The sequence below is a fragment of the Schistocerca serialis genome, chromosome 1 (genome assembly GCF_023864345.2).
Source record: "Schistocerca serialis cubense isolate TAMUIC-IGC-003099 chromosome 1, iqSchSeri2.2, whole genome shotgun sequence".
Taxonomy (NCBI): domain Eukaryota; kingdom Metazoa; phylum Arthropoda; class Insecta; order Orthoptera; family Acrididae; genus Schistocerca; species Schistocerca serialis.
Genome location: NC_064638.1, coordinates 868,139,428 through 868,164,378, shown reverse-complemented (window position 1 = coordinate 868,164,378; position 24,951 = coordinate 868,139,428). Strand labels below are relative to the sequence as shown.

Here is a 24,951-nt window from a genome sequence, read left to right as displayed (position 1 = left end):
TAATACTGGGATGATGGAATACCTAATGTAATGGAAGGTACAAAACACGCCTACTTAAAAATGTTTAATTCCCAAGACAATCATGACCTGAGACTAGATTATAAAAGTAAATCAGCTCTAGTCAAAAGGAAAGTCAGGAAAATTGAAATCCTTAATTGGGAAAATATAACACATACTGAACATAATGTAAGAGGAAGACAACACAAAGCACAGAAAATAATTCAACATTTAAACAAAGAAGATAAAGACAATCTGCAAATAAACACAATATCTGGAACTAATTGGTTGCAACACTACAAAACACACTGGACAGATGTGCACGATAAACACTTAGTTCTGTCGGAACCAGACAGGAACATAGACCTAATAATGTTGGAGGAAATACAGGGTGCATTAACACCTAGCATGAAGAGGAAGACTTCAGGGTGTGACAAAATCAATACAGGGCTCATCAAATATGAAACAAATATGGCAAAAATAAAGAATATTTGATTTCATTAATATGTGCTGGCAAAGTGGTTGTATACCTGAAGAATGGAATATAGCCCATATATGCCCAATTCATAAGAAAGGTAACAGATATGAATGTCAGAACTACAGAGGTATTAGCCTTCTGAAATCATGTTATAAACTGTATGTTACAATTGAAAAAAAAAAAAAACTACTATCCAATAACTGAAACTGTATTATCTGATGCCCAACACGGTTTTCAAACAGGCAAATCATGCTGGGACTGTATTTTCACCATGATGTAACTAATAGAAAAATTCCATTTTCCACTTTTTCTTGCCTTCGTTGACTACAAATGGCATCTGATAAAGTATCTCAAAACAAATCATGGGAAATTTTAAGAAACAGAGGGATTTCATCTCATAAGAGCTGTACAGGATTTATAGAGCTGTACAGGGTTTATTTATGAAAAACAAAACACAAATAAAGGTAGCAGGTAACAGACATGTTATGGCTGAAATAAACAATGGGGTTGACAAGGGTGCCCCCTATCACTCACTTTTTTTAATATGTATATTGGCGAGGTAACAAAAATTTGGGTACAGACAATGAAACATTTTAAAATAAATGATAGGGATGTTAGTGTACTTTTCCCTGATGACCAAGTCTTCTTACAAGAAGCTGTCTTTAATTTAAGTAAAATAGTCAGGCAATACAATCTGAATGTCTCCATTGCAAAGACAAAAGCAATAGCTTTTTTAGGACACCCGCCAATGCGAATTAAGATTGAAATTGACAGGCGTATCATAGAGCAAGATAATATTTAGGATGCCTATTACACACAGGGTGAACAATGGAATACAAAATAAGTTAGACCAATTTAACTGGGAAGGAAAGCCAACAGCGATACACTACTGAAGTTCAGTAAGGTTGTGGCTACACCAGCACTGCTCTATGGATGCGAAAACTGGACTCTTAACAAGGGAGATGAAAAGAGAATAGAAGCATATGAAATGAATTTCTTCAGGTACTTGGCTGGATATACTTTGATGAACAAAAAGAGATATGATGACACCTGAGCAGAACTGAATATGCAAAATACAATTGATACAATATCAGTTAAGATGGAAAGAAGATATATGAGGATTGCCCAGAAAGTAATGCACTGCATTATTTTTCTCAGCCAAAAATAATTCTACGAATGTGAAACATTACATATGTATTATATGAAGTCTCCACAGTGAGCACGCCAATTTTCTGTCACTTCTGACAGATAGCGTCCCTGCAGGACAGTGTCAGAACGGTGACTGTAGGTGGTATATGTTACAAGCAATGTAGCCACAATTTCTCACTGCAGAGAAAGAAACTGTGGGGAATATTCTCAACGCTTGTGCAAAGTCTATGGAGCATGTGCTGTCAACAGAAGTACAGACAGTTGCTGTGCATGGAGGGTAAGATCATCAGAAGGCACTTCGGCAGAGACCAGCAGTCTGGGAGACCATGCATGGCTGTCACACCTGGCATGTTGCAGCGAGCTGATGATGTCATTTGCCCGGACAGACACATTACGACTCGGCAGTTGGCACTGCATCTGCCAATCAGCAAAGGAAATGTAGTTGCAATTATCCACACTCTAGGATTTTCAGAAGTATGTGCAAGATGGGTCCCGCAGTGTCTAACGGTGGACCACAAATCGAACAGAAAAAAACCATTTGTCTTGATTTGCTGCAATGTTTTGAAGCAGAGAGGGAGGCCGCCTTGTCCTGGATTGTGTCAGGTGATGAAACCTGGGTCCACAATTTTGAGCCCAAAAGAAAATGACAGTCAATGGAATTCTCTGTCCCCACAGAAGAAAAAAGTCAAAGCAACTGCTTCCACCAGTAAGGTCATGGATCACCGTGTTCTTACACTGTGAAGGTGTCATTCTCATTGATGTGAAGCCAAGAGGCGGTACCATTAATTCATAAGCATATATCAACAAATCAACAAAACTCAAGATGCGCTTCCTGCGACTTTGGTGCCAAAGCAACCCAGGAGATGTTTTGCTGCAACACGATAATGCTCAGTCCACGCAAGTCTGAGGACTGCTGAACACAACGCAAAAATGGGTTAGACTGTGTTACCCCACCCACCCTATAGCCCTGACCTAGCCCTCTCGGACTTCCACTTGTTTGGGCCATTGGAAGACGCCATTCATGGAAGACACTTTGAGGATGATGAGAAGGCGATTCACACACTGAAGCGCTGGGTCTGCCACCAGGACAAGGACTGGTACTGAAGGGACATACACGTCCTTGTTTCGCACTGGAGGAAGGCCACAGAACGGGATGGAGATTACATGGAAAAATAGGGTGTGTAGATAAAACACCATTCTGCCATGTGTGTAATTCCCATTATGTTCAACAAAGAATTGTTGAAGAAAACAAATGCGATTCATTACTTTCTGGGAAACTCTCGTCGATTGTTTGCCAGATGCAGGAATCATGAAAGCCATATAAACCCACAGGCAATGAATAGCACCCACTGAACAATTTTTATATCTCATGCCTTACATGTATACTCTGCTTACATCAAGTGAAATTTAGGTAGAAGAGGAACCAGATGTCATTTTCAGAAAATGTATACTGGACATACTATGGGAAAACAGGGTTCAAGTAGTAGAGAGAAACACTGAAGGCAAAGCAGAATTTAAGAAGAAAATACACAACCAAACGACACTCTCTAAGAATTATAAAGTTAACAACATTGTGCTGGTAAGAGTACATCCAAAATTGAGCAAGCCCACGTGGATGTCAAAAAATCCAGTTTGTCAAATTGTTTCAAACTAACAATGATACAATTTATTTGTGTGTGTGTGTGTGTGTGTGTGTGTGTGTGTGTGTGTGTGTGTGTGTGTGTGTGTGTGTGTGTGTATTCAATGTACTGGGGATTGTTTTAATCATCGAAAGGAACAAGATTTTCTAAAAATCTTAAAAATTTGTGCAATTACAATAAGGGACCATTTTCTAAAATTTCATTTGGATTTATTTCGTTTTCTCAAGTAGGGATAGAGTTAACCTGAAGAGATGTGGATTCTCACAGACTCCTAGTGCCAGACCAATATTGTTATGCAGCAAAACTCCACTTTCTTCACAGGCATGGTAGGGCACAGAGTCCAGTCAACTAATACTACTAGGGTAACAAGCAGACCAAGAATTTTCTACCATTTTCATAGATTGTTTTGCTTCCTCACAATAGTAATGGGTAGTAATCATAAAGGGAATTATTTTGTTGTGGCACTTTATTGAACACTTACATCACACCACTATCTGTAAACTAAATCATGGCTTCTCCAAAAGGAGAAAGCTTATTTCTGTAAACTAAATCATGGCTTCTCCAAAAGGAGAAAGCTTATTTGTTAAAAATTGTGAGTGAGTAGCAGAGAGGACATTGCCTTACAGATGGAGTGCCTCAGACACAGCCAAACAACTCTGCACATATTTAGCAAGTCACTTGTGTACAACCTAAAATGAAATGCTCTAAGTTATTTGCCCTTCCCCCCTTCCCTACAAAACCAGCCCTTAAGTTCATGCTGCACAATCATCTCAAAATACAGGGTGTATATGCCCATGGACAACCGAGAAATCCAGGAAAAACTCAAGAAATTTTTTTAGAATTCCAGCAATGTTTCATCATTTTAGTTCTCAGTCAAATTTCTGTAATTTTGGCTGGTAAGAACTGATATCCTAATACAGAATTTAACATTAACCTGCTATTGCAGAATAACACCGCAGCAATGAAATATAGTAAGAGAATAACGCCAAAACAAAGCTTTGCTTGCAAAGAAAATGTGCCATTTACAAAAACAAAACACAGTGCACGCACAAGCGTCTCCCGACACCAAATGTGTCAAAGACTTTAGGGTGAAGACGATGTAATATTTTGTAACAAGAAACTGCTTTTGATGAGCGTGATGTTACAATTGTTTAAATTTCTAACAGGTTGTATGAAAATATTGTGAATGGTGGTTTGAGAAGCCTTAATTCTGTGGCTTGGTGCTAAAAGGGCCAATGCCCAAAATCAATGTTTTTCAGTTATTGGCTCTACGACACTGTCCGTAAGGTCATTGTTTTGGTGTAATAAAGGCCAATGTCCAGCTCCTTTATTAACAGAGATACACAGATTCATTTCGGGCATATGTCCACACGGAATGTCAGAATAGCATTAATGGGAAGAAAGGCCAATATATACTTAAGCCAATTTGAAATACATTTTTGTATAAATAAAAGGGCCAAAGTGCACATTGGCTCCTTTAATCCATGTGTGTTTGTGACATTGGCCCCCGTCAAACAACGTGTATTGACATTATTGTATAACCTTGTGTTGACATCGTTGTGTAATTGTGTGTGACACTGTATCGAAATCGCTTGTCGAGATTGCTTTGTAGTGTTCATTTAAATGCCAGTTAGACCATTGTTACAAAGGTTACGAGATGGCAACAAGCGGGAAAAAGCTGCTACAAATGGGTTTGAGAGAAACTCCAAGCCAAGGTAATGAAAACTTGTATTATTCCTTTACTTTATTACACTTGACTCTTAAGCATTAGTTTTGTTTGCTTTACACTGTAATAATCAGTATAAAATTAGCAATTGTTAGTACATTTGTGTTTTAAACAAATTATTAGCATACGCATTCTCTTCAGGTCCATCTCAGGAGCCCCAGCAACAGGCACTGTCGTGCACTGACGAAGAATTTTTACAACTTAGTAATGAGACTAATGTCACCAGCTAACCACCCGATTGTGGCGATGTAAATGACTTTTCCTCTGATGAGTATTTTCCCTCGGAAGGTAATTCAAGCAATACAGGCAGTAAAGTGAATGGACAGAATGAAGCAAATGAACTGAATGTCATGAACACAACAAATGGAATAAATGCTTTGAGTGAATTGAATAATGATGAGAACGAACAGGACAATTTATTTCAGGAATAAAATGCATGTACAACGAAAAAACATGGAAGAAAGAAGGCTGAAGGATATATTACCAGAAAAAGGACGAGGAACCCAAATTCGTGGGCAAGAGAAATAAGGAAGAAAAGAAGAGATGCTACAGGAAAAACGGTTAAGGCCAAAGCTCTTAAAGCAACCTGTACATGTAGGCTGAAGCGTTTCGAAAAATTCAGTGAAATTGAAAGACAAACTATATTTGCTCATTAAGTAAGGAAGCAAAAAACCAATTCATAGCAGGATTGGTTTGTGAAAAAGGTAAAGCTCGCCAAACATTACGAGATGGTAGAGAACTGGAGAGTAGGCGAAAATTCACTCGCCTCTATTCACTCCCTAAATCTGTTGAGCATACTGCAGTTTCTCAAAAAATATTTTTAAATACACTTGACGTCACTTTAAAAAAATCTGAGTTGTAACGGAGAAAAAAAGGAAATCTAACTCAGGTATGTGCGCTGAAGATCTGTGGGGAAAGCATGGCAGCTTGTCTCGAGAGGCACGGAAGATTATTCTCGATCATATACTTATGTTTCCTGCCATTGAATCTCATTACTCTCTTTCACATACAGCAAGAAAGTACCTCTCACCCGATCTGTCAATTTCTAAAATGTACAAACTATATGTGGACTTTTGTACAGAGATCATCATCATACCTCAGAGTAGGTCTTTCTACAGGCAGATGTGTGTGAAAAATTTCAACTATCAATTTAAAAAGCCCAAAAATGATACTTGCACAAAATGTGATAAATTTGATATGATTATTAAATCTACCGACCAAGAAGAAGAGTGAATAAATGCTGAAAGGTTGACCTTGACTTTGCCAAAGCTGTGTATAAACAAAAGGATATAGACAAGAAGTTGTCTTTGAAGGATAAAAAGCTAGCCGTCATTTCCTTCGATTTGCAAAAGCTCCTAGCTACGCCGTTTCCAGTGAATGGAGTATCTTTTTACAAGAGGCAGCTCTGGACTTATAATCTCACACTATATGAGACAAGATGTAATCAAGCTAATCCAAAACGAAAAATGTGCTTCATTTGGGATGAAACCATTGCCAAACGTGGTAGCCAAGAAATTGCTTCGTGTCTGATGAAGTAGCTAAACAATGTGTTAGACAGAGATGTATTGAAAGTAATATTCTACAGCAACTGTTGTTATTTTTACAACCAATACTATATATGAAAGCTTACTTTTCACTGTATGTATTTTAATTTAAACTATTAACTTTTCCTGTTTGTGTGTAGACACTACTTAATAGTGATGTTGCTATTGGCTGACTGCATCACATGTCCTATGCTCTGAATATCTGTGGTCATTGCCTAGCGAGATCGCATGAGAAGCTATGACTGGCTGCCAAAAATGCATAGCAATCTAGATTTCAGTGCTTCGAAAGTACCATGCTGTATTTGATGAAACCCGTATTTACACTTTCGTAATACCAAAACATGTTTTTTTGTTTTGCTTCATTCCCTGAAATGCTGGGAAGTTCTAGGCCAGTGTATACAACATTTACCAATCAAAGGATTCACAAGCTTTGCATCTCCAAGGAAAAGTATATTGTCACTTAAAGTGAAAAAAAAATAATTTATTTTTAACTGGGAAAAAACTGAATTTTTTTTGTTTTGTTCACATTGTTGTTGCGGTCTTCTGTTCACATTATTGTTGCGGTCTTCAGTCTGATGACTAATATGGTGCAGCTCTCCATGCTAATCTATCTCGTGCAAGCCTCTTCATCTCTGAATAACTACTGCAACCTACATCCTTCTGAATGAACTTATTTTATTCATCTCTTGTCTCCCTCTACAATTTTTAACCCCCACATTTCCCTCCAATGGTGATCTCTCGATGTCTCAGAATGTGTCTTACCTGCCGATTCCTTCTTCTAGTCTTCTTTTCTCCCCAATTCTATTCACTACCTCCTCATTAGTTATGTGATCTACCCATCTCATCTTCATCACTACAGACAAATACCTTTAGAAAAGGACTCCCTAACACTTAAATTTATATTCGACATTGTACTGTATTGTATTTTAACCGGGGACCTAGAAACGACAGAGGCTCCGTCCCCGCCGCAGTGGTCCACAACCCCATGACGAGTACCGCAGTCCACTTCACCCCTTCGCCGCCCCACACCGAACCCAGGGTTATTGTGCGGTTCGGCCCCTGGTGGAATCCCCCCCCCCCCCCAGGGAACGTCTCACACCAGACGAGTGTAACCCCTATGTTTGCGTGGTAGAGTAATGGTGATGTATGTGTACGTGGAGAACTTGTTTGGGCAGCAATCGCCAACGTAGTGTAACTGAGGCGGAATAAGGGGAACCAGCCAGTATTCGCCGAGGCAGATGGAAAACCACCTAAAAACTATCCACAGTCTGGCCGGTTCACTGGACCTCGACACAAATCCGCCGGGCGGATTCATGCCAGGGACCAGACGCTCCTTCCCGCCCAGAAAGCCACGCGTTAGACCGCACAGCCAACCATGTGGACTTATATTCGACGTCAGTAAATTTTTATGCTTCAGAAATGTTTTTCTTACCATTGCCAGTCCACATTTTATATCTTCTCTACTTCGGCTAACAGTTATTTTCTGTCCAAACAGCAAACCTCTGCTAATACTTCAAGTATCTCATTCCCTAACCTAATTCCCTCACCATCACCTGACTTAATTAGATGCCATTCCTTTATAATTGTTTTGCTTTTGCTGATGTTCATCTTATATCCACCTTTCAAGACCACTCCACTCAACCACTTTTCTAAGTCCTTTGCTGTCTGACAGAATTACAATGTCACTGACAAGCCTTAAAAGTTTTTATTTTTCTCCCTGAAGTTTAATCCCTTCTCCCAATTTTTCTTTGCTTTATTTTACTCCTTGCTCAATGTACAGATGGAGTAACACTTGGATCAGGTTACAACCCTGTCTCACTGCCTTCTCAATAGGTGCTTTCTTTCCAAACCCTTTGACTCATTATAACTGACATTTGGTTTCCATACAAGCAGTAAATAACCTTTCACTCCCTGTATTTTACCAGCATCCTTCAGAATTTTCAAGAATGTATTGCAGTTAACAAGCTTTCTCTAAGTCTACATATGCTATAAATGTAAGTTTACCTTTCCTTATCTTTTAAGCTACGGTGTAGGGTCACTAATTGACTAGTGTGTGCCAACATTTCTCTAGAATCCAAAATTGATCTTCCCCGAGGTTGGCTTCTATAACTTTTTTGATTCTTCTGTAAAGAACTTGAGTTAGTATTTTGTAACCATGATTTATTAAACTGATAATTCGGTCATATCTTAAACTGTCAGCAACTGCTCCCTTTGGAATTGGAATTATTACTTTCTTCCTACGGTCTGAGGCATTTCACCTCACTCATATCTTGCATATCAGATGGAACAGGCTTTAAGTATGTCTGATGGAATGTTATCTTGTTTTGACTTAGGTCTTTCAATGTTCTGCCAAATTATTCTCACAGTATCATATCTCCCATCTCCTCTTCCATTTTTATAATATTGGATGCAAGTTCATCTCCCTTCTACAGACCCTCTACATACGCCTACCACCTTTCTGCTTTCCCTTCTTTACTTAGGGCTGCGTTTTCCACCTGAGCGCTTGATATTCATACAGCAGTTTCTATTTTCTCCAAAGGTCTCTAATTTTCCTGTTGGCAGTATCTATCCTTAAATTTGTCATCTAGCCGTTCCTGTTTAGCAATTTTGCACTCCCTGTCAATCTCATTTTTTACACATTTATATTCTCTTTTTCCTGCTTCATATTCTGCTGTTTTATGTTTTCTCCTTTTATCAATTAAATTCAACATCTCCAGCGTCATCCAAGTATTTCCACTTGCCCGTCTTTTTACCGGCTTGATCCTCAGCTGCCTTCACTATTTCATCTCTCAAAGTTATCTATTCATCTTCTACTGTAATCCTTTCCCCTGTTGTAGTCAGTTGGTGCTCAATGCACCCACTGAAACTTGCAACACCTCAGGTTCTTTCAACTTATCCTGGTCCCATCTCCTTGATTTCCAATCATTTTCCAATATCTTCAGTTTTAATCTACAGTTCATAATAAATAAATTGTGGTCAAAATCCACATCTGCCCCTGGAGATGTCTTACAGTTTAAAATCTGGTTCCAAAATCTCTGTCTCACCATTATATAATCAATCTCAAACCTTCCTGTATCTCCACGACTCTTCCACTTATGCAATCTCCTTTCATGATTCTTAAACCAAATGTTAGTGATGATTAAATTATGTTCTATGAAAAATTCTACCACATAGCTTCCTCTTTCTTTCCTTTCACCCAATCCACATTAACTTACAATTTTTCCATTGTTTCTTTTTGCTACCATTGAATTTCTGTCCCCCATCAAAATGTTAAATTGTCTGAATAATTTCTTTTACCTCATCATACATTTCTTCAGTCTCTTTCATCATCTGCAAAACTAGCTGGCATACAAACTTTTACTACTGCGGCGGGTGTGGGCTTTGTGTCTATCTTGGCTGCAATAATGCATTCACTATGCTATTTGTAGTAGCTTAAACGCATTCTTATTTTCTTATTTACTATTAAACCTACTCCCGCATTACCACTATTTGATTTTGTATTTATAACCCTGTGTTCACCCAGAAGTCCTGTTTCTGCCGCCCCCAAACTTTACTAATTCCCACCATATCTAAATTCAACCTATCCATTCCTCTTTTTAAAGTTTCTAACCTACCTGCCAGATTAAGGGAGCTAACATCTCATGCTCTGTTCTGTAAAATGCGTTTCTCCTGATGATGACATCCTCCTGAGTAGTCCCCACTCAGAGATCCAAATAGGGGATTATTTCATCTCCACAATATTTATAAAATTATGGCTGTAGTTTCCCCTTGCGTTCAGCCTTTCACAATACCAGCACAAGGCTGTTTTGGTTGGTGTTACAAGGCCAAATCTGTCACTCATCCAGACTGTTGTCCCTGTAACTACTGAAAAGCCTGCTGCCCCTCTTCAGGAATCATACATCATTTATGTAGCCTCTCAAGAGATACTGCTCCAGAGTAGTTGCACCTACAATATGGCTACCTGTATCACTAATGCATGCTAGCCATCCCACCAGCAGCAAGGTCCATGGTTCATGGGGAGGAGGGGGGAGGGGGCTGGTCTGCGTGTACGTCCTGAGACTTACAGGATCAACAGCCAATAGAAAATTGAGCATTTTTCTTCATTGTATGTGGTGTCTGCAATTGCATATTTTTCTAGAAATCGGGGGAAGTAACTTTCAAGACACTCATTCACATACCCATAACGTAAAAGCTGTTTAAGAAAAGCACTGCTGGCATAGTGACCAAGGCATCTGGCTGTGGAGCACAAAACCTGTGTGCGATTACCAAATCCAGTATGCATTTTTTTTAATATATTTTTTTGTTTTGATTGTTTTCAAAGTGGTAGAAACAGAGAGGTTAATACAGCGAGTAAATCAATAAGGAATAAAGAATGGCACATAAATTTCTCCAGTGACTGAAGTTATTAAAGAATTAAAAATTTTAATGCTGGTCACTTTACAATTGTTCTTTCGGCCACTCTGTTAATGTCCTCAATTTCCTTTGAACAGCTAGATGAATGGTACCTGTTAGGCAAACATTCAAAGCAAATATACTCACAGTACAAAAAATCATCATTTAAATGCAATCTTCATACAACTACATGATTTCTTTCTAGTATTTCATCGAGGGATCACCAATTTAGTATTGGAGGGCAGCGTGGAGAGTAAAAATCGAAGAGGGAGACCAAGAGATGAATACACTAAGCAGATTCAGAAGGATGTAGGCTGCAATAGGTACTGGGAGATGAAGAAGCTTGCACAGGATAGAATAGCATGGAGAGCTGCATCAAACTAGTTTCAGGACTGAAGACCACAACAACAACATTTCACTAGCCATAGTTTGTTGTGAAAACACATTCCTTCCTGGACTTGAATCTTTTGTCGACAGAGATGTCATCGCCTAGAAGACCTGGCATTGTGGAATTGACCTGAAGACTCAATGTAGACCTAGTTATGTTTATAGTAATATGCCATCTACATTGTATCCACGCTCTTGTAGAAAAGTTTCTAATGATGAAAAAATACATGTATGGATGAAAGGACTTGGTGTACTTGCTGAAAATTTAACTGTAACTGGAGATATTGCTTTGTACTATAATTATTAATAAAGTGTGGTCCTTGACAATGAAAAATATTTCTTGTTGACGGATGAGTTTTGATTCATACCGTACGCATAAAAACACTGCCTGATGTGCTGAAAGGTGATCATGAATTATACTGTGAATTGTTACTGCATCTGAGCATTTTTAATTCCAACTGGTTTTCCAGAATCAAATGCAATTTTGAAGTACCAAAATAAAACTTTTAGCTTGGCAATAATAATAAACATCATGACTGGCATGTAAGTGACCAGTTTGGTGATGCCATGTAGAATGTTCCTGCAGTCAGCTGAAAATAACTGTTCTCTAAATTTTCTCAATAGTGTTTTGTGAAGAACACTGTCTTCCCATCAAGGATTCCCCCATCTGTCCAGGAAGCCTCTCTATAACATTTGTGGATTGATCAAAAATACTGGGGACAACTCTAACAGCATGCCTCTGAACTGCTTTGATGTCTTCTTTTAATCTGACCTGGAGGGGATCCCAAGCACTTGAGAAGTACTCATGAATGAGTCGCACTGGTGATCTAAAAGTGGTCTCCTGTCACCACAGTTAAACTTTCCTAAAATTCTCCCAATAAACTGGAGATGACCACTAACTTTTGCTACTACTCATTCCATTTCATACTGTTTTCCAATGTTACATCTAGATAGTTAATTATATGACTGTGTCAAGCAATGCTGTATTCAAACACCACAGGATTGTTTTTCCTCCTCACGCGCATTAACTTACATTTTCTATATTTAGAACAACCTGGCATTAATCAAAGCAAATATAAATTCCATCTACGTCATCCTGTATCTTCCCAGTCAGTCAACGATTATACGAGGTGCATTCAAGTTCTAAGGCCTCCGATTTTTTTTCTCCAGACTGGAAAGAGATAGAAACATGCACATTGTTTTAAAATGAGGCCGTGTTCATTGTCAATACGTCCCAGAGATGGCAGCACCGTACGGCAGATGGAATTTTACTGCCAGCGGCGAGAATGAGAACGGTTTTAATACTTAAAATGGCGACGTTTTCCTTACTTGAACAGCGTGCAATCATTCGTTTTCTAAATTTGCGTGGTGTGAAATCAATTGAAATTAATCGACAGTTGAAGGAGACATGTGGTGATGGAGTTATGGATGTGTTAAAAGTGCGTTCGTGGGTGCGACAGTTTAATGAAGGCAGAACATCGTGAGACAACAAACCAAAACAACCTCGGGCTCACACAAGCCGGTTTGACGACATGATCGAGAAAGTGGAGAGAATTGTTTTGGGGGGATCGCCGAATGACTGTTGAACAGATCGCCTCCAGAGTTGGCATTTCTGTGGGTTCTGTGCACACAATCCTGCATGATGACCTAAAAATGCGAAAAGTGTCATCCAGGTGGGTGCCACGAATGCTGACGGACGACCACATGGCTGCCCGTGTGGCATGTTGCCAAGCAATGTTGACACGCAACGACAGCATAAATGGGACTTTCTTTTCGTCGGCTGTGACAATGGATGAGACGTGGATGCCATTTTTCAATCCAGAAACAAAGCGCCAGTCAGCTCAATGGAAGCACACAGATTCACCGCCACCAAAAAATTTCGGGTAACCGCCAGTGCTGAAAAAATGATGGTGTCCATGTTCTGGGACAGTGAGGGCGTAATCCTTACCCACTGCGTTCCAAAGGGCACTATGGTAACAGGTGCATCCTACGAAAATGTTTTGAAGAACAAATTCCTTCCTGCACTGCAACAAAAACGTCCGGGAAGGTCTGCGCGTGTGCTGTTTCACCAAGACAACGCACCCGCACATCGAGCTAACATTACGCAACAGTTTCTTCGAGATAACAACTTTGAAGTGATTCCTCATGCTCCCTACTCACCTGACCTGGCTCCTAGTGACTTTTGGCTTTTTCCAACAATGAAAGACACTCTCCGTGGCTGCACATTCACCAGCCATGCTGCTATTGCCTCAACGATTTTCCAGTGGTCGAAACAGAATCCTAAAGAAGCCTTCGACGCTGCCATGGAATCATGGCGTCAGTGTTGTGAAAAATGTGTACATCTGCAGGGCGATTACGTCGAGAAGTAATGCCAGTTTCATCGATTTCGGGTGAGTAGTTAATTAGAAAAAAAAAATTGGAGGCCTTAGAACTTGAATGCACCTCGTACTTCCGCACACTATAGTGTCATCACCTGCAGACTGCTTCTCAGCCTTTTCGTTAGATCGGTAATTTATATGGAGAACAAGAGTGGTCCTATCACACTCCTGATGATACCTTTATGTTTGATGAACACTCGCCATTCAGGATAACATACTGTGTTGTATTCCTTACAAAGTCTTCAAGCCACTCACGCACCTGGGAACCTATTCCATGTGCTCAGATCTTCACAGTGCCAAACATTTCTTGATAATCTAGGAACAAGGAATCTGCCTATTTTGTATCATCCACAGTTCACAAAATATCATGCAACAAAAAGGCAAACAGTTTCACACGAGCAGTGCTTTCTAAATCCATACTGATTTTGGACAGAAGCTTTTCTCTCGCCAGGAAATCTATTATATTTGATCTTAGAATATGCTTCAAAATTCTGCAGCAAACCAATGTTAAGGATATTGGTCCGTAATTTTGTGGTCCCTTCTTCTTGTCTTCTTATATATGGGAGTCACCAATGCAATTTACTAATCACTCGAGGCTATGTTGGATGAGATATTCGTGATAAATGAAAGCTCAGTATGTAAGGGACCGATGTCAAAGTGTAGTCTCTGTAAAACCGAACTGGGATTCCACTCGGACCTTTGAACTTACAGTGAAACCCCACTTTTACACTTTTCAAGGACTTCAGAAAAAAATGGTGTAAAATTCAAGAAGTAAGGTTTTAAGCTATAAAAGTTGTGTATAACATATCCCCTTGCACTTTATGTACAGGCATCAAATCACTTGTCAAGGACTTCTTTATTATCTAATAAAAACCGCTGATGTAACTGGAATTGATAACTGTCTCGGAAGTGAAAACGTTTGACTTAATTTCAAACGTCATTCATTACTTAAATAATGAAACACTGCACTAGTTACGTATTTTGTCATGCTTAATGATGTGTTTCGATAATTTTTTCTCATTGTCAAGTGCAAATAAGTAAATAAGTATTTTGTATCGTGTTTGAATGTGTGTTATTATCGATCTCTTGCACTGTGCTCGTCTTTTTGAGGTTATCGGGTACTGTGCCTCATCAGTTATGTAAACCCCCCCCCACTACACACACACACACACACACACACACACACACACACACACACACACAATCACTCATATTATTTTTTTCTGTAACATCACAAAAAATATATACGTAAGTACTGAACTTGACAACGAGAATTAAGTCTCGAAACACGTTTTGCTCGCTTGAATACAATACGTAACTGGCACTGTGTTTACACGCGAAACATTTGAGCAACACAAAGTGAATGATGCTGTCAACTAGCGCTCCACGTGGCCATACGCTGTAACACGCTAAATATGGTTTGACGTAGGTGTCACGATGATCACAAAACTGCATCTGCGCGTTAGAGACAGTTTGGAAATGGTTGTGATTTATCATGATATCTTCATTCGAACGAACCTTGTTACTCCTATCAGCCACCAAGCCACATAGAGCTTGGCAGCGGTGGGAGATACGGCACGAATTGTTACAACTTTTACTCATTTACCCGTTCAAATCCACTGAGTGAGTGGCCTGGTGTCAAGAAACTTAACCACTTAATATTTGTAAACACTACTGGACGATCAACATTATGACAGCATCATACTTTCTCCACAAACATTTTTTCATAATGCATAAATCGGGGGAAAATTATAAATATGTTAATGCAAAATCAGGTGCAAATTAACATTGTGGGCACAGGAAATTTGACGGGACCGATAAAAAATGTCAAACGGTGGGAAAACGTTAATTCTGGGAACACAAAAGTGGGGTTATACTGTATTGGTTTTCTGCACAATGGTAAAACAAAGGTATGCCTTTACAATACTCCTACATGAATCATCATTAAATGCAAGATTTAAAACCTCTGCTTTCCATTTGCTGTCTTCTACTGACACCTGACTGGAGGATGAGTGACTGGACTGAAGCCTTCAACTTGCTAAGTGATTTTATGTGGTACCAGAATTATCTTATGTTCTCGGCAAGATATTTTCCTAAGGTACAATGGTGGTATTTATTTGCTTCATGGATCAACTTTTTATAGACAGAGGAATTCCTATAACTTTGGCTGCTGACATTTCCGCAGTCTATTTTGAAGTAACAATAAAACAGTTTCCTAAGCATTTTCGGAATTTTGTCATTAAACCATGCTGGGCCTTTTCCATTTTTAATTCATGCACTTGGCAAGTATTTCTCCAAAGTGTGATTTACTATCATTTTAAACTTTGTCCCCAATTCCTCTATGTTCATCACATTGGGACTAAATTACAGCCGTTCACTGTATAATGCTAACAACTGTTTATAGGCTCTTTCCAGCTTCAAAACCCTCTTATCTTTCTTAATTGCTTTATTAAATTTAAAAGGAATTAGCATTATTTCATCAAAATATAAGAGATATTGGAGATAAAGTTAGTGAACTGTCTGTAGATGTTGACTGACATCATACCAGGATACAGATTAGCAGGCTGTTTTTCAAGGAGTTCCTTGTGGAGTGGAGGAGTGGCCAGTAAGTAAAAAACAGTATTCCATTTGAGTCCATAGACGTATCACAGCACTGCACTGAACAAATATTTGAATGTTGTGCAGGGGCATTTGAATTTAGTGAAACAAAACTTCTATTGTTGTTGTTTATAAGTTCCCTAACTCTGACTTCAGAGCATTTCTGCTCAAGCTAGAGAGGGTTCTTGGTTCACTTTATATGAAGTACCAAAAATTAGTTACATGTTGTGACTTCAACATTAATTTTGTACATAACTGTGCAAGAAAAAGTATGTTGGTAGATCTCCTAAACTCATAAGATCTGATGCAGACTGTATTTTTTCCAACTAGGGTGCAGGGGAACAGTTGCACAGCCATAGACAATATTTTTATTCATTCTTCATTACTAGATGGGCATTCTGTTAGTAGAAGGGTGATTGGCCTTTCAGACTATGATGCACAAATTTTAACACCAAAATGCTTTGTACTCAAACAAATGTTACATATAATTACAAATTATGTAGGAAAGCTAAACCAACAGCAATAGAGTTTTTTAAACCTCGTTAAGGAACAAGAGTGGCAGGATGTTTATACTTCCGATAACACAGATGACAAATATAAAGCTTTTCTTAACATATTTCAACTCTTTGAGAGTTGCTTTCCATTAGAACATCCTAAATAGGGTACTAGGAGTAAAATGCAGCCTGGGTGGCTGACTAGTGGGATAAGAATATCACGTAGAACAAAGTGGGAATTATGTCAAAAACGTTAGAAGTAGTCACAGAGTCAACCTACAGTAGCCCGTTACAAACAGTATTGTAAGGTGCTATTACAAACAGTATTGTAAGGTGCTTAAACATGTTATTAGTTAAACAAAGAGTGTGGGGTACACAAATAGAATAGGAAATGCACAGGATAAAATTAAAACCATATGGTCAGTTGTGAAGGAAGTGTCTGTCAGCAGCACAAGGTCAACAATATAAAGTCAGTTCGTAGTAAAGTTCTGTTACTGGTAAGTCAGATACACGTACAGTATTTAACAACCATTTTTTGAGCACTGCTGGTGAATTAAATAAAAACTTTGTTTCTACAGGGAATCATAACTCTCTCGAAAAATGCCTTTCCGAGACTGATATCTGAAATACTCCTCTGTGATGCTGACAAGGGGGAGATTGAGTCAATAATTGAAGCACTGAAGACGAAGGACTCTCACGGATATGATGGAGTGCCTACCTGAATAGTAAAGTACTGTGCTGCACATGTTAGCCTTGTACTTAGCCATCTTTGCAATTTTTTTCTTTAATAATGGTCAGTTTCCTGAATAATTAAAAGTATTCAGTAGTAAAAGCTGCTTTATGAAAAAAGACAAAGGGATAAAGTAGGCAATTTTAGACCTATTTCTATGCCATCAGTTTTGCTAAAGTTACTGAAAAGGCTGTGTAAGTAAGGATAATTGATCCTTTTATATCACATAATTTGCTATCAAGTGTACAGTTTGGCTTTAGAAGAGGTTTAACAACTGAAAATGCTACAGTCTGTTTTCTCCCTGAAGTTCTGGATGGATTAAACAGAAGGTTTCAAATACCAGGCATATTTTTTGATTTAACCAAGGTGTTTGATTTAGTTGATCATAAAAATATTGCTCCCGAAGTTGGACCATTACAGAATATGGTGAGTAGCTCACAATTGATTCACCTCTTACTTTAACAAACGACAGCAAAAGGTCACTGCTCAGTGTTGAGAATGGCTGTGATGTGGGGTCTGAGTGGGGCACAAGGCACAATCAAAGGAGGTGGGGGGAGGGGGGGTGCACCAGGGATCTGTGTTGGGACCACTCCTGTTCCTTATTTATATAAATGAAATGCCTTCTAGTACTACAGGTAATTTTAAAATATTTCTGTTTTCTGAGGACACTAGCTTGGTAGTAAAGGATGTTATGTGCAACACTGGCTCTGTTTCAAATAGTGCAGTTCATGATCTAAGTTGAAGGCTTGTAGTAAATAAACTAACACTAAATCACAGTGATTCAGTTTTTAGTTTCTAACACACAATTCAACAAAAACCGACATTTTAACTCCACAGAATTAGCATATGTTTAGTGAAACTGAACAGTTCAAATTTCTAGGTGTTCGGATAGATAGTAAACTGTTGTGGAAAGCCCATGTTCAGGATCCTGTTCCAAAACTTAATGGTGCCGCTTTTACTATTCAAACAGTATCTGAAATAAAGTGATCGTTCAACACTAAAATTAGTTTACTTCGCTTATTTTCATTTGCTTATGTCATATGGTATTCTATTTTGGGATAATTCTTCCCATTCTCCAAGGATATTTTTGGCTCTGAAACAGGCAGCTAGTGCAATAAAGTGGCGTAAGTCTGCGAACCTCTTGTCGACTCCTGTTCACTAGTCTGGGTATTTTGACACTGAACTCTCAATATATATATTCTTTACTGTTGTTTCTTGTTAACAATATCAACTTATTCCTTGTTAACAATATCAACTTATACCCAAGAATTAGCAGTTTCACTCAGTTAATACTAGGCTTAAATCTAATCTGCATTTGTATTGCACTTCCTTAACTCTTGTACAGAAAGGCGTGCAGTATATTGGTGCGTCCATTTTCAATAAGCTACCACAAGAATTCAAAAATTTTAGCAGTAAACCACGCACTTTCAAATTGAAACTGAAGAGTTTGCTCGTGAGTCACTCCTCGTATTCTGTTGAGACGTTACTTGTAAGCTGATCCCTATGTTATATTGTTGATTGTGTTTACTTTTTTTTGGGTTCATAAACATTTTCTTTTATCTGTTATTTTCTTTTATATTGTAATTTCATGTACTGATACTTTCCACGGCCTTTAAGATTTGCTCCTCAATTTGGTCCTACAGAACTAGTAGACGTGTAAATAAATAAAAAAATAAAAGTAGTCGTTGTCCCTATGATGAAATCGTGATATTAAGCTTGAAATCATGATTACTAAGCTCAGCCTCTATAATGACAATGTCAATAAAATCAGGCTAGAAGGTCAAAAATTTTCTCATTGGATGTGGGTTGTTGCACTAGATGCTCAAGAGATTTTGGAAAACTGTGTTCAGAACTACTTTGCAAGACTTACTGCCCATACCACCTGCAACAAATCCATTGATATCCCAGTCTACACACAATAGCTATGCTATTGCCTGCAACTAATACTGCTTGATCAGGGTACTTCCATGCTACTGTGTGTAGAATTTCTTTGAATCATTCTATAATTATTATGACTTCAACAGATGGCTGATGAAAGCAACTGACGATTAAATTGAGTCACCTAGGCCACTTACTTGTTTCTATATAACTTTGCAATTTCGACCTCAGAAGCTGCAATATTTTTATTGACTGTAAAGAACACTTCCCCTCTTATGAAATTAACATATCTTTTTGATGTACATTCCATATACCTCATTAGATATTTAAAAATCTTTCTACTTCATGTTTCATCTGGCTCTCAGTCACGAGCATAATTTGAGTGCAACAGCTCCCTGGAAGGGTTAAATCTGACTTGGCACAGAAAGGGGTGACTTCTGATGCCACAAAAATCTCTGGTCATCTACCGCGTAGCATTAAAAGTTTGACACTTAAATAAAATTAAATTAAATTAATTTCTGAATGGCAATTCCTCCTACTCAATGGATGAATTTTGAGATATGAGGTAGTAATTGAAAAAACAAATTATATTACGTAAAGAAAATTTATGTTAAACTAACACTTTCCACAGCATTATGAAATGTCGTTTCCATGATCCAGGGAACAAGTATTAATGTAAGGGGGGGATTTGCACTCTCAGTAATCTGCTACCCAAATTGCTGCTTCCTCTATAATGCACTCATGACTTTATCCTAGGTGATTCATAAAGCTCGCCACGTACAACACAGGTACAGACATCTGTAACCAAGATAGTCACAGAATCAATGGAGTCTCTAGCTCAGACCTTCCACCAGTTCCAAACCAAAAACCCTGATCAATACTGGGACTGACACTGCAAATTCTAAGCTCTACTTGGACCCCACAAACAAGGCCAGCAGTCTTCACCACTCACCCTCCCCCATACAAACTGAGGTCGGTCTCGGACCCCCAACCAAAAGACATCATTGGTGCAAACAGAACCTCCAACTCGCACACTGTATAGCTGCTGGCAGGGCTGCCTGAACATTTCAGATGTGCCCCCCCCCCCCCCCCCCCGTCCACACACACACGAGCAGACATACAAAGCACATGTGTGGCTTTTCTCAGTTCTGGAAGCTATTTTCCTAAGTGATTCCATAACATGCCTGACATTGAAGCTACCAATAAATAGCTAACCCATCCGACCATATACCTGCACAGACTCTGGTGAAGGAGTGCCATTTGTCAACTCACAGGGGGAATGGGTGAGACCGGACAGTTGGGCAAAAGAAGTGATGTCCGAGGTGTCCTATGTAATGTATCAGTTTCTCTGCCACTGCTACACCCCAAGACAGCAGCCTTCAGAAGACTGAGCACTATCAGCAACATCTTCAGCTGTTCGTTAACTCCGACCAGCTCCTCCTGTGTCTGCGCACATCATGCATGTACCCCATCCACCCTACTGCACTAACTCTGAAGGAATTAAAGAATTAAACTGTAGAGGTACACATAAGGAATACATAACGGTGTTCACACCATTATCTATACCTTTCTGTATCCTAAAGTGTCTTTTGGGCCACTGTCCATAAAACTTGTAACTGGCATCCTTCATAAAGGTGATCTCTGCTACCAATTCCATATTACTGAATCACATTGTACTCAATATTTAAGATACTTCAAAATGAGACGAGAACAGTCATTTATATACTGCCTGATGTACTTTACAATATAAATGTAATCTGTAGGTTTTACTTTGTAAATTTCATACCGGTCTTAAAAATGACTATTCTAGCGTATTACATGGACATTCTCATTCTCAGGTACGTATTCAATTTCAAAATTGTCTACAAATGTATTAAACAAAGGAAACATGACGGTAGTCTAAAAGCTTAAACTAGTTATCACAGAGAGGACATACTGCATTTCAAAATGTAAGGAATTAAAATTCGCTTTTAAACTTACCTGGGTTGCAGTCAGTAAGCAGTGAACAAATGGATAGTAATACTTTTGATATTGTAAGAGCAGGTGACCAGTTGTCCTTCAATATATCTAAGCAGATAACCCCCTGGCTATTAATATTACAGTGATAAATACGAGTGCGAAATGTCACCTGAAAAAGAGGGGGAAAAAATCTTTCAAAGAGTGTAGCAAAATGTTGAAGTTCCTACAAAAATGAGTAATATTCTCTTAAAATTAAAAACAGAAGTGCAATTACATTAATAACATAAGGTAATCTGTTCCAATCCACACTCTTTAATGAAAGAAACACTACAACTGTTGGGCACACTCAGTCACAAAAAGTAACTCAGTGCACTCTTTGTACACAAAGCTGCAAGAGCTCATCAAACAAAAAAACTATCTTTTTTGTAACCAGGTCATGCTTCTAAGCCTCACTGTCAATCACAATCAGCCTTCCAACACATAGAGCTGTGTGCAAACCACATCTAGTACTAATGACTTTATAAGCAAGGCAATATAAAAAAAGATAACTTACAGTAAGGTACTCCACCAAATGCGAAAGCAAATTGTTGTAATGAAATAAAATTGTTGAAATAAAAACTTTAATGGTCTTCAAATATTTCTGTTTAAGGTTACAAAATATACTGTAAAAAGTGTATGCAACTGCAGAGGAACATTATCTGCAAACCAAGTCTAGTGGGCCACGATACAAACTACTGATTATTCCTCCAACAAGACTAAAATGAAACTGTTTAAGTGGTTACGAACATAAGTGAAGTGGCAGTGACTTGAAACTTCCTCGCAAATTAAAGCTGTGTGACCAACCAGAACTCTAATCTGGTTTTGCAGACAATTATCTGACTGACAGTTATACAAATAAGACTCGTAGTGCATCTTCCCATCTTCAATTTTGTCACTACCTCTCTCCTTTATTTTGAATATCACCTTGAGTGAAGGGATATAGTGGCAAACTTGCTTAGTCACAACATGCGAGTAGTTTGCAGAATGAACCATTCATTCTGCAGCTGAGCACGCAATCACAAATCAAGCTTGCATAACCATGTGCAAATGTTATTTAATAGCAGCTACAGATTAATAGAGGGAAACATTCCACATGGGAAAAGTATACCTAAAAACAAAGATGATGTGACTTAACAAACGAAAGCACTGGCACGTCGATAGACACACAAAGAAACACAAACATACACACAAAATTCAAGCTTTCGCAACAAACTGTTGCCTCATCAGGAAAGAGGGAAGGAGAGGGAAAGACGAAAGGAAGTGGGTTTTAAGGGAGAGGGCAAGGAGTCATTTCAATCCCGGGAGCGGAAAGACTTACCTTAGTCCTTTTTTCCCCCTAAGGTAAGTCTTTCCGCTCCCGGGATTGGAATGACTCCTTACCCTCTCCCTTAAAACCCACTTCCTTTCGTCTTTCCCTCTCCTTCCCTCTTTCCTGATGAGGCAACAGTTTGTTGCGAAAGCTTGAATTTTGTGTGTATGTATGTGTCTGTTTGTGTTTCTATCGACCTGCCAGCGCTTTCGTATGGTAAGTCACATCATCTTTGTTTTTAAATATATTTTTCCCGCGTGGAATGTTTCACGTGGGAAAAATTATATTGGAAACTCTTTGTCTTTAAATATGTCTGCTTGTGCCTGTATATGAGTGGATGGATGTGTGTGTGTGTGTGTGTGTGTGTGTGTGTGTGTGCGCGCGCGCGAGTGTATACCCGTCCTTTTTTCCCCCTAAGGTAAGTCTTTCCTCTCCCGGGATTGAAATGACTCCTTACCCTCTCCCTTAAAACCCACATCCTTTCGTCTTTCCCTCTCCTTCCCTCTTTCCTGATGAGGCAACAGTTTGTTGCGAAAGCTTGAATTTTGTGTGTGTGTTTGTGTGAGTGCTGGCAGGTCGACAGACACACTATATATATCATTGTATGCCTGGAGTTACAATAAGCTTTTTCTTCTCTTTTTTCCTTTTTGATACAACAAGGGCTGTTACTAAATAACACTGACAACAGCTGTGGATGCCTTTTGTCTAAACTCTTAGACTACACAAGGGAAAAGGAATTTTATGGCATTACAGAGTACCTATTAATTAATATATATTGTTCCTTATAATCAACTGTGTTAGAGGATGCAACCAAAATGATTGCTCCTTGGAAAATAAATGATGCATATTTTCTTTTTTTTTGGTATGTTCTGTATTATACGGACACTTGCTATAGTCGGTGTAATCGCGCATGATTTTGGTTCCAATAAGATGAGCATGCTGAACAAAACAAACAATCCTTAAGAGCTGACAAAATGCAACATGCGCAGTAAAGGTTCCAGTGTGGCTCACAATTTGAATTCTTAATGAAGCCTCCTTACAGGCAAACACACCACTGAAGAGTGAAACTTTCACTCTGGATCATTTTGTTTGAGTTTAGAACTACAGCCCAAAAGGTTACACCTCAAAGCAGTTTCAGTCACAGAACGGATTCCTTAAGTATATCAGGCATGTATGAGAATGAAACAGCTCAAAGGCTGACATGTAGCAGTGCTTTAGAGGCATGACATTTAAGTTATAGAGAATTCCAGAGGTGGGACTTGGCTTCTAATGGTTCAAATGACTGAGCACTATGGGACTTAACTTCCAAGGTCATCAGTCCCCTAGAACTTAAACCTAACTAACCTAAGGACATCACACACATCCATGCCCAAGGCAGGATTCGAACCTGTGACCGTAGCGGTCGCGATTCCAAACTGTAGCGCCTAGAACCGCTCGGCCACCCCGGCCAGCACTTGGCTTGTAAAAAATACTTTGCTCTCTCTATTTGTGGGATCTTATTTTTAACTTCCAATTTCTGCATGCTCTCTCATGAATTTCTTTCTACATCATTCGAATTTAAATTTTGAAGTATCACTGCTTCAATTACCAGTTTGTTTCCATTTTCTTTGTTCATCTTTTTGCTCCTCCTACACATCAATAGAAAATAAATGAAATTGTGTGGATTACTGAGAACACACTTGTCGTAACACATTAGTGCACAACAGTTTCTTGACTTGATCCTTACAGTGTCCAAGTTACATAAAATTCATTAACTCAATAAAAGTAAATGAGTGGCTTTCTACAGGCGAATGTTTGAGCTCAGCTGGAAATCAAAACCAGCTCAGCCACTGTGCAGCCTCACACTGAAATGTTTTGAGCATAGGTGGAAGAAATGCAGACACACATTATGTAAGTAATTTAGGAGCAAAGGAGCCACTTACCGAAAAGCAGAAGTGTTAGGTCATCAACAGACACACAGAAATAGAAAGAAAACTTTGTCTCCATTATCATCCATAGTTTCTTTGGCAAAGTTAGAATATGCCATTCCATATTCAAAATTCTTAGAACTTGGCGGCATAATACTAACTGAAAGTCTGGTACTGGAATATCGATCTTACGAGGCAGCTTGCCATAAGCCAATTTGCCAGAGTTCATTCCTTGGGACACCACTATGACTCGCGGTCCAGACAGAGACCACTGACTATTCACACTATTTAAGACCAGAAAGGGAATCCTGGATAGTCAGAATCATGGGATGACGAGGGTAACACT

At 38.8% G+C, this 24,951-nt stretch overlaps 1 protein-coding gene across 4 annotated transcripts in view; it reads right to left on the bottom strand.

The window, feature by feature from the left end:
• Positions 1-24,951, bottom strand: part of LOC126485858 (ubiquitin-conjugating enzyme E2-24 kDa) — a 46,955-nt gene that overhangs the window by 3,974 nt on the left and 18,030 nt on the right. For all 4 annotated transcript variants that reach the window (XM_050108905.1, XM_050108906.1, XM_050108908.1 and 1 more), the window contains exon 5: positions 21,372-21,519. In XM_050108905.1, the coding sequence (XP_049964862.1) occupies positions 21,372-21,519 (148 nt within the window). The remainder of the gene's footprint in view (positions 1-21,371; positions 21,520-24,951) is intronic.